The sequence below is a fragment of the Lemur catta genome, chromosome 9 (genome assembly GCF_020740605.2).
Source record: "Lemur catta isolate mLemCat1 chromosome 9, mLemCat1.pri, whole genome shotgun sequence".
Taxonomy (NCBI): Eukaryota; Metazoa; Chordata; class Mammalia; order Primates; family Lemuridae; genus Lemur; species Lemur catta.
In genome coordinates this window covers 25,926,343-25,936,997 of record NC_059136.1, presented here as the reverse complement: position 1 = coordinate 25,936,997, position 10,655 = coordinate 25,926,343, and the positions used below count along the sequence as shown (strand labels likewise).

Genomic DNA, 10,655 nt, shown 5'->3' with positions numbered 1-10,655 from the left:
CATATGAGGTGACATTCACAGGATCCAGGCATTAAGACTGGACATCTTGGGGGGCCTAGCACGATAGGATTTTGGCTAGGTTGAGTGAATTGGGGGAGGGCTTAAGGAAGTGGGGTATTGACCTAGGTTAGAGGCTGTAGGGAAATGGGGGTGATTTTATGGTCAGGTATCTAATGATCTTATTTAGAAGGAGGGGCAACTAGGGGAAGCTGAAGCTGCGATCAGTATAGCAGCAGCTGTCACTCATAGCAGCCAGGCTAAGTTGTTAGCACACCGGGACCTGCAATCACCCGTTCCCTACCTCCTTGTCCAGGGTCTGCCACACCCACTAGATTGCTGAGCAGAAAGCTTCAGCTACCTTTTGTCCCAGGCACGGTCCTAAAGTCATACCTCATGCTTTCTCTGGGGGTCAGCTGCCTGGGATGGTGCTTCTGTTGAAGATCAATGCTCCCCCTCCAGGGAAGGGGCCCACTGCTGACAGCAGCTCTCACACCCCTCTGTGTCATTCACTCCAGTATAATAATTTTAGTCTAAAATATAAACTGGTTACACCTGCCTGAAGTTATACCCAGGAAGCCGTGATGGTATCTTTTTTTTTTCTTTTCTCAAAAAAAAAAAAAAGGAAGAAACAAAATAGCGTCATTGCTACATGTGGCAGATTTCACCTGCTGCATCTGAAGTCTTTCTAATTTCATCCTTAAAGTATAATTTCTTTTTCTTTTTTTTTGAGACAGAGTCTTACTCTGTTGCCCAGGCTAGAGTGCCGTGGTGTCAGCCTTGCTCACAGCAACCTCAAACTCCTGGGCTCAGGCAATCCTTTTGCCTCAGCCTCCCGAGTAGCTGAGACTACAGGCATGCGCCACCATGCCCGGCTAATTTTTCTATGTATATTTTTAGCTGTCTGTATAATGTCCGTCTATGTTTAGTAGAGACGGGGTCTCGCTCTTGCTCAGGCTGGTCTCGAACTCCTGAGCTCAAACAATCCACCCTCCTCGGCCTCCCAGAGTGCTAGGATTACAGGCGTGAGCCACTGCACCTGGCCTAAAGTATAATTTCTACTCTCATCTACGACTAGTATTGGTTCATTTTCTAGAATCAGAACAGCTGGTCAGAGGGCTGAAAACCACGTAAGGAAGTTATATGTGAAATTTTGGTTTGTGATTTGCCATTTTCTTCAAAATGCTCAATGACCAGGAAGGATGAGCAATTATATTCCAGGTATTTGTAGGTGTTGAGAGAAGAATCTTTCAAAAGTCAGTGTCTGGACACCTCACAGATTACTTTCTAGTCAAAAGGGGAAAACACAATTGAGCATGGAGGGATCTCATGATCTCCCTTGTCCAGGGTCAGTCCCAGCATCGCCAGGGCTGGGGCATCAGATTTGCATCTTTGCTGTCCGTGTCAGAAGTGCACATCTCCCACGAGGCCTTCTGCGCAAAAACGCTTCACCTAGATCCCTCAAGCTTTCATAAAGCATGTCCAGGAAATAGTAAAAGGACAACCTGGCTGGGCACAGTGGCTCATGCCTGTAATTCCAACGCTTTGGGAGGCCAGGAGCTCAAGAGCAGTCTGGGCAACATAGACCCTGTCTCTACAAAGAAATAAAAAATTAGCCGGGTGTGGTGGCACGTGCCTGCAGTCCCAGCTACTTGGGAGGCTGAAGCGGGAGGATCGGTTGAGTCCAGTTCGAGGCTACAGTGAGCTGTGATTGTACCACTGCATTCCAGCCTGGGCAACAGAGTGAGACCCTGTCTCTAAGAAAAACAAACGAAAAGGATAACCTAAACCTAAAGGTCGCTACAAGGAAGCAAACGGAAGCTGGAACTTCTGCTGGACAACAGGTAAGCTCTTCACATGCCACAAGCATAAAGAAGTCAAGCCAGCCGTGTGCTACCATGACCAGCTCTTACAGAACAGCAGCCTGCTTGATGCGTGGGTCTGGGATGAACCCTGGTTGGTAAACTGACTAAAAGGAACATCCTTTGAGGTCGACTGGTGAAAAGGAAGTGTGCGCTTGGAATCAGAATAATGAAAAGTGACAGGGCGGAAAGCCAGAGGTCACTGCCTGAAAGAAGCAGGCTATACAACAGCATACAGCACATATCACAGAATTTTGGTTAAAAAAAATGTACATACACACATGCCCAGAAAAAGGTACCTAAGAAACTGGAAAAGGTTTTTTTAAAATTTTAAATTATTTAATTTTTTTTTTTATTTTGGTAAAATACACGTAAAACTTACCATCCTAAAGTGTACAATTGGGTGGCATTAAGCACATTTGCAATGTTGTTCAACCACCATCATTATCTAGTTCTAGAACTTTTCATCGTCCCAAGTGGAAACCCAGATCCATTGAGCATTCACCCCCATTTCCCCTCCCCGGTCCCTTGGCAACCAGCAGTCCACTTTCTGTCTGTATGGATTTGCCTATTCTGCACATTTTCTATAAATGGAATTGTATAGTATGTGGCCTTTTGGGTCTGGCTTCCTCCTCACTTAGGGTAATGTGTTCGAGGTTTGTCGATGCTTCATTCCTGTTTATGGCTGAATAGTATTCTCCTATATGAATATACCAATGTTTATCCATTTGCTGAAAGCACTAACAGTTTTTTGTGAATTCTTTAGGATTTTCTACATGTAAGATTATATCATCTGTGAATAGAGTTTTACTTCTTCCTCTCTAATCTGGGTGCTTTTGATCTATTTTCTCACCTGCTTGCTTTCTTCAGGAGCGTACACGACAGTAGCAGTAAAAGTGGTGTCCTTGTCTTGTTCCTGATCTTGGAGCAAAGGCTTTCAGCCTTTCACTTGAAAATTCTTTTGACTTGTGTTTTCCAATTTTCTTCAATGTGATAACAATTCCTTCTTGTGTAAGAATAAAAGGTTATTATTTTTTTTAAGTCAATGCCTAAAAATGTTTGGGCAAATTTAAAGAAAGCCTTTCCCCTGGGGGTAAAATAACCAGGTGATTATTGTCTCATTTTGTCGTCAACACAGTTAAGTTAAAGTCTGATTCAGAAGTTTTAAACAAGGCCAGGCACAGTGGCTCACACCTGTAATCCCAGCACTCTGGGAGGCTGAGGCAGGAGGATCGCTTGAGCTCAGGAGTTCAAGACCAGCCTGAGCAAGAGAGCGAAACCCCGTCTCTACTGAAGAAAAAGAAAAAACAGAGGTCAGACCAGAGGTGGCCCAAGTGGGAGTGGGATTGGCCCCTGAAGGGCTCGAGGGAGCCTTCCCAGTGCTGACAATGTTCTCATCTTCCTGGCTACTGGATGCTTACATTTGAAAAAATAAAAAAGTCATTGAACTGTTCATTCAATGGTTTGTACTGTATGTAAATTAAATCTCAATAAAGTTGGTCAAAGAAAACCAAGGCGGTGGTTGCCCTTCGTGGGCAGTAGTAGGAGGACACGGGGACTTCTGGGTCGATGGTACCATCCTGTCTCTGAATCTGCACTTACCTTACAAGAGGGTATTCCTTTGCGAACAATTCAGTGAGCTCTACATTTATGTGCCCTTTTCTCTGTATAAATTACTACTTAATTAAAATAACGAAGAGCATTCAGTCAGAGACGCAGGGCAGACCCTGGGCAGGCTCACCTGCCCGCTCCTGTGCACACGGTCTGCAGTGCCAGGCAGGTGTGTGATCTAGCTGGCAGGAGGGTAGAACAATGAAGTTGAATAATTTGGAAACTTTTAGTTTCAAATGTACTTTTGGCCAGGTCTTTAGATTTGAAATCCCATTCTGCTTTGTAACAGAAGTCACCTCTCTGAACCATCGAGCCACGAGCAAGTGGCCACTGTTGGAGCTGGTTGGTGTTTCTCTCTTTGTGTGAACAGAGGGGTTGGATTTATTCTACATATACACTGTTATTTTATGGCATTTATTCTATTTTTGTAAATACCTGAGTATGTGCCTATCAGAACTATGTATCTTTTCACAGTAGGGATATACAGGCATGTATGTGTGTGCTAGTCCCCCTCTCCGTGTGGGGAGCTGCCAGCTCACCCTCACCGCGGTGGCCCATGCACTGACACAACAGCTGTCTCTACCTGCTCTCACAATCAAAATATATTTCTTTTTCTTTGGTTTACAGGAAGGTGTGAGACTTACCTGCAATTCTTCATACTAGAGAAAAGTTGTTGCTCCCGAGGGGCAGATCATGAGGCAGAGTGTATGAATTGTGGTTAAACCGTCACTCTGAGGCAGTGGTTCTCATCTTGGGGCGATTCTGCCTCCACTTCCCCAGGGACATACGGCAATGCCTGGAGAAACTTTCCGTTGTCACAGCTGGGGGAGGGAGTGCTGCTGGTTTCTAGTGGTAGAGGCCAGGGCTGCTGCTACACAGTGTACAGTGCACAGGACAGTCCCCACACGAAAGCCCCTTACAACATACAGCAGACTTACATTTATGCTGCACTTATCTTATTCAGTCCTCACAACCACCACTTTAAGGATGAGGAAACTGAGACTCAAGAGACCCAAGAACACCAGAAAATAAAACTCTGAAGAATGACATCCTTTTGACATTTTCTTCAGATGAAGTAAATGTCACAAATCCAAAGATGGAACTAATTTTGCACATGGGAGTGTATATTTATCTGAAGGACATTCCCTCAACTCTCTACCCGCCTTGGGGTCTCTGTCCCCAGGATTTCTCCTTGTACCCCTTGCTGCAGACACTAGTTCTAACTGCTCCTGGCTCGACAGCTCATAGAGATTCTAGGAAGACTAGGGTGGGTCTGGGTGACCAACGTTAACAATTCCCTTAATAAGCGAACCGCCTAAGAAGGGATTCTTGGAGTCTGGACTGATTGTTAGAATACCAAGATTGCAAAAGCAATTCCTTCATAGATGGGTATCACTTTTCCTATTTTCAGCTTTGCATTTCGTAAGTGAAGATGGAATGAAAAGGTTAACTTATGCTGGGCTGCCCTTCTATGGTAAAGTCCTTGACTTGTTCAGAAGATAAAGGGAAAAAAAGAAACTAATAATTAGTGAGAGCTTTCCTGATAATTATTGGGAGCATTTTTATGTGTTATTTTATATGACAAGTCACCTGAAAATTTTAAATAATTTGAAGAAATAGAACCGAAAGAAAGGATATTACAGCAATAACTTTACTGGTAACACCTTTTTAATAGGTCAAAGTAACTGTACAGTTCATTATATTCTTCCTGAGAATAATTTATATCCCCCAACAAACTAAAGGGAGGGTGTATTTTTCAAAATTATTTAACAGAATGGATGGTGTAACTGGACATCAAAAGAAAACCAAATCCCTCTGTTTTGCTTAATTCTTTCCTGGGAAGACAGACACAATGAAGGGTTAGTTAACTCCAGTGGCTGTAAAATAGTCAACATGGCTTTAATCTTTCTTTATAAATTATATAAAAATGGGGAACAGGGATGGTTCTGGAACTTCTTCTCAATGCAGTTTGGAGGTGCGCTGGTACAAAGCATTTCTGCTTCCAAGAGAAATAACATTGCTACAAAAAACTGGCACATTATTCTGGTGAAAAAAGACAAGAGTTTTTAGTTGTGTTCTACAGCTAGTTCCCAACCGAATGCTTCACATGTCCACATGAAAGTACAAGGCAGGAAAGACAGAAAGGGTTGCAGTTTTTTTCTGAAATGACTCAAGTCTTCAAAATATAGCTTTTATATTCTTTCTTTGTAAAGTGGAATTAGCATATTGCAACTGAAGGGTGTTCTAATAAACAAAAGTTCCAGTCTGGATAGTAATTCTATGGTAGGCAAAAGAACTCTCAGCCTCTTGGGTTTCCCAGAATTCTTCACTCCTGCCCTCCTTGTCCACCACGCAGCTAAGCGAGTTCAGGAACCAGCATGTCACCCCAGCCGCCCCCATTAGAACACATCCTTAATGTGAACATAAATGTTCTCCATGATTCTTAAAAGCTTCTTATGTACAATTTTGATTCTCAGAAAAATGCCATATTTTGGATCCCAGACATTTCTGAATATTATGATTTAAAAAAACAAAACAAAACAAAAAACAAACCCAAATCAAAATGTGGTTAGATTTATATATGAGGGAGAAGATTTTCAACCAGATGTCATTTGAAAAAGTTGGAGCTGTAAGTGCTGGCGACTGAGGACCCAGGGTTAACTCCTCGCTGCTGGTGGAAGGCTGGAGAACATCCTGAAAGGAGGGAAAAGACGTGCTCCTCAGGGGGCTCAGTGCGGTCTTGCCTGCCCCAGCATTTTCAGTCTTGCTTGGTCAATGACGTCGAGTAAGTTTTTGGCATCCACAGCCAGAGCGTGAGCAGCAGTCAGCATCTGCTTCTTGTACTCCTGCTGCAGGCTGGTCATGACATACTGCTGGGCCAGCTTCATCTTGTTGATGAGCTCACCCAGGTCAGAGTTCAATAGTTTCTGTGCCATCTCAATCTGAAAGGACAAGAGAGAGGTCAGGACAGCTGCTTCCAATGAACTTTTCAGGGAATTTTTATGAGCCTTTCTTTGGGTGTCTCCACGAGAAGAAACTTTCTTCTCCTCAAATAAGTCTTCCTTAGAAGCAACAGGATGTAAACTCAATCTTTCCTTTAGAGACTCAGCTGGCATAGTGTGCGTATGTGTTGCCATGCACACACACACCCAGCAGTCCCGGTTCCTTCCATTCAAAGCCCTTCCTGATACCATGATTGACTGACTCTCCATTTTGTGATCACTGTTTAGAATTTCTTTCTTTTCTTTAGAGATGGGGTCTTGCTATGTTGCCCAGGCTGCAGTGCAGTGACTATTCATACACGATCCCACTACTGATCAGTACAGGAGTTCTGACCTGTTCTATTTCCAGCCCAGACCATTTTATCCCTTCTTAGGCAACCTGGTGGGCCCCTTCTCCCAGGAGGTCATATTGATGCTAAACGTAGCGCAGGCCCCCGATCGGCATAGTGTGTTACAGCCCAGACTCCTAGGCTCAAGTGATCCTCACACCTCGGCCTCCCAAATACTGGGACTACAGGCACATGCCACTGCACCTGGCTAATTTTTCTATTTTTTTGAAGAGATGGGGTCTCACTTACTCAGGCTGGTCTGGAACTCCTGACCTCAAGCCATCCTCCTGACCTCAGCCTCCCAGAGTGCTAGGATTACAGGCAGGTACCACCACGCCCAGCTAGACCTTATTAATCTCAGTGATGGGTAGGGCTTTTGCTTCTTAACAGAATCACAGAATCTGACAGAATCTCAGAGATCATCTGGTCCAAACACTCTCACATCACAGTGGAAAACTGAGATAAAGAGTATCTGCTGAAGGCCACACAGCTTGTCAGTCTCCAGTCTCATGTTTTTTCTACTACGTCAACTCCATCCATCTTAAGACCTTGCTTTGCTATGCGAGAAATGGTTTAAGGATGTCATGGGACACCCTTGCCCTGCCTTGTCATAAGTTCCAGACTTTTCCAAACTTATCAGAGGTTAGAAGTGGGGTAGTAGTGGTGGAAGCAGCTAGAGACTCTGCCCTATAGGATTAGAATGCTTTGCATGGCAGAGTCTCATGATCCTCCTTATCTATTTATTTAACCAATGATGATTTATCCATTTGCTCTTTTATCAATTATTGGCTACTTCTTATGCACAAGGTGCTTGGTGCTGTGGACACAAGAAGGAATTAGACATGTTTGTACTCACAGTCTGGAGGGGGAGCAGCATGCACAGAAGCCCCTACACTACACTGGAATAACTCATACAGTGGAAAGGCACACCGAGCAGAGAGCAACTCCTTCTGTCTCAGAGGATCAGGAAACTTCACAGAAGAACTGTCTGAATCTGGCCTAGACAGTAAAAGTAGGCTGGCTCAACTGTGAAGGGCATCGTAAGCTACGCCAAGTTGACTGTTATCCTGTTGAACGTGGTAATGGGGAGGCATAAGACATATTTAGGAAGGGGAATAAGATAATCTGGAGAGATGTTCTAGAAAGATGGCTCTGGTAGCCATGTAGAAGATGAACGGAAGTAGGGGAGAGATAAGAGGCAGAGAAACCGTCTAAGGTTGCCATGGTAATTCAGGGCAGAGGTCAAGGTGGCTGTGAGGGTGAAGAGGACCAATCTGAGATCTGATAAGTGATGGAAGGTGTAAGGCTGTTTGTATTTGTGTATGTAGCGAGTTGATGGGGGCAGGGGTGGTGAGTGCATGGTGGTGCTCACCATGGAAACGAGGAAAAGCAGATTATTCCTGCCAACAACAGACAGGTAGAGATCAGAGATCACAGATATGAGAGGAATCAAATACTTGAATCTATGGAAGTGGGGAGGAGTAATGAGGTGAAAAAGTATTCTTCAAGAAAACAAGTGGAGAGCCTTGTGTGGGGGTGTATACCGGCAGTCCCAGCTACTCAGGAGGCTGAGGCGGGAGGATCCCTTGAGCACAGTCCAGCCTGCAGTGAGCTGTGACTGCACTCCAGCCTGGGCAACAGAGTGAGACTTCATCTCATAAAAGACAAAGAAAAAGAAAACAAGTGGTAGCACTTTGGGGGATGACCACACTCAAGGGTGGCAGAAAACAAGAGGCGAGGGAGGGGTCTCGGCAGGAGACAATTGAGTGAGGAAGGCTCAGGATCCAAGGCCGGGCTCTCAGGGAGGAGTCAGGACAGGGGGATAGAGGAGCAGGGACCTGGCAATTGGGAGGCCTCTGGAGACCTCAAAAGGCAGAGGAGACAGATTCCTAAACTGCTGGGAGCAGGGACCGGGTGTGGCTGCCAGGGAAGGGCTGCTCTTTCAGGAAGCACAGTGGGGCAGGGGGCAGGGAGGGTGACACAGGATTGAGGAAACGCTCCTCTTCTTTTAAAAAATAAGTAACTTATACAGGAGAGCAATGTGTGCGTACAACAATCGGGGCAGATCGATTACTTTAGGCTTTATCAGCTAGAGTAGGTGTTGACAAATGATCCTGCCCAAAACACCCACTTGTTAGGACACCGTTTTCTTGCTTCTGGTATACGGAACCTCTCCACTTTTGGGCAAAATTAATGTTCATGATGGAAAACCAACCACAGTCCCAGTGGATGAGCTAATTCCCTATTTTGCTAGGAATTTAAAGTCATACCATGGCAACTAGTCAGGGGCATTTCTAAAATGATTTAAATGGTTTTATGCAGGTGAATTGATGCCATTTACAAAGAAGCCACCAACAGTAGCTGTGTCCAACTGTCCTTCAGTAATCAAAGCCCAGTTCATCAGAAGGAACATCACCTGGACATCACGTGGTTCCAGATATGATATCCTGAGAAGGATTAAACATCATTTATGTAGTATTCCCAGCTGGAGATGTAAAACATCAAACTAATCAGGCAGAAACACTGATTTTTATAGACTATCCCTCAACCTAACTTTAAGAATACTCTATAAAATAATTGAGCCTATATTTGTCAAAAATGTCAATGTCATGAAAGAGGCTGAAGAACCGTTCCAGATGGAAGGAGGCCAAAGAGACAGGACATGTGACGTGTGATCCTGGGCTGGCTCTCTTACGAGAAGGAAAGCACTACGGGGACAACTGCTGACACCGCACACAACCTGCAGAGCGGTAGAGCGTACTGCATCAGTGTTAAGGTTCTGGAACATGGTGACTAGTGGTTATGTAAGAAAATGGCCTTATTATCAGAAAATATAAACTGAAATATTAAAGGGTGAGAGGCAGGATATAGGCAGCCTATTCTCAAATGGCTCAGAAGCAGTTATGTTTGTGTACTTACACAGACAATGTAGAGAGAATGAAAATGTGCTGATGTGTTAAAAACTAGTCAAGGAAATTTAGGAGTTCTCTGTATTAATCTTGTAACTTTTCTGTAACTTTGAAATAATTTCAAAATAAAAGAACAACAACAACAACAACAACAACAACAAACAGTGCCCATGCAGCTCTAGAGAGAAGGGAGAAGGGTGGACAGCTGGAGGTGGGAGACAGGGAGGCTGCAGCCTGCAGACCTGGGACTTCCCAGCGGGGACGCACCGCCCACACACACCCAGCTCCACCCGGAGTGCACGCCTTCAGACTGGAGTAAACAAATGCAGGTGCTTCCTTTCATTTGTTAGTCATATAAATGAAGCAAAATTGTCAAAAAGTGGCAAAATGATGATTGTTGCTGGGAGACAGTATCTTAGGTGAACTCTGATTCCTTAAAAAGAATGTAAGGAAGGAGATACGATGCCTGCCCATTCATCTCAGCACCCTCCACTCTGAGGCCCACGGCAGCTCCAGCAACCATGGAGTGCCTTCCTCGTCCAATGCTCACAGCCACCCTGTGTCTCAGGTGAGGACCGTCACGATGGTCTGCAGAAGGCTGACAGTGGTAGAACTGAGATCTGGAACCTGAGATCTGGGTGCTGCTCCACACCAGCTCTGTGCTGTAAGATGAATGGCCCAGTCCTGGCTGGGACCAGCATTAGCGGGAAGGTCACTGCCTGCAGGGCAGTCAAAGCCTCTGTTGGGCACGGACCGAGGAGATGTCGTCAGCACCACAGCCATCCCTGGATATGTCCCCACCCAGTACTGTCAAGAGAGCAGCAAGGGAGAGACTGTGCCCTACCTCTCGGTGGGTGCTGGCTGGAAGGGTGGGAATGGTCTCATCCACAGTGGCCAATAAAGTCCTCAAGGCCAAGCCGACTTCCTAACAGATAAGAATCACAA

At 45.0% G+C, this 10,655-nt stretch overlaps 1 protein-coding gene across 10 annotated transcripts in view; it reads right to left on the bottom strand.

Annotated features, from left to right (window-relative positions):
• Positions 1-5,120: 5,120 nt before the first annotated feature.
• Positions 5,121-10,655, bottom strand: part of PTK2 (protein tyrosine kinase 2) — a 258,855-nt gene continuing 253,320 nt past the window's right edge. For all 10 annotated transcript variants that reach the window (XM_045560796.1, XM_045560797.1, XM_045560792.1 and 7 more), the window contains 2 exons: positions 10,555-10,635; positions 5,121-6,412 (listed from right to left, as the gene is read on the bottom strand). In XM_045560796.1, coding sequence (XP_045416752.1) covers positions 6,200-6,412; positions 10,555-10,635 — 294 coding nt within the window. In that variant the 3' untranslated portion in view covers positions 5,121-6,199. The remainder of the gene's footprint in view (positions 6,413-10,554; positions 10,636-10,655) is intronic.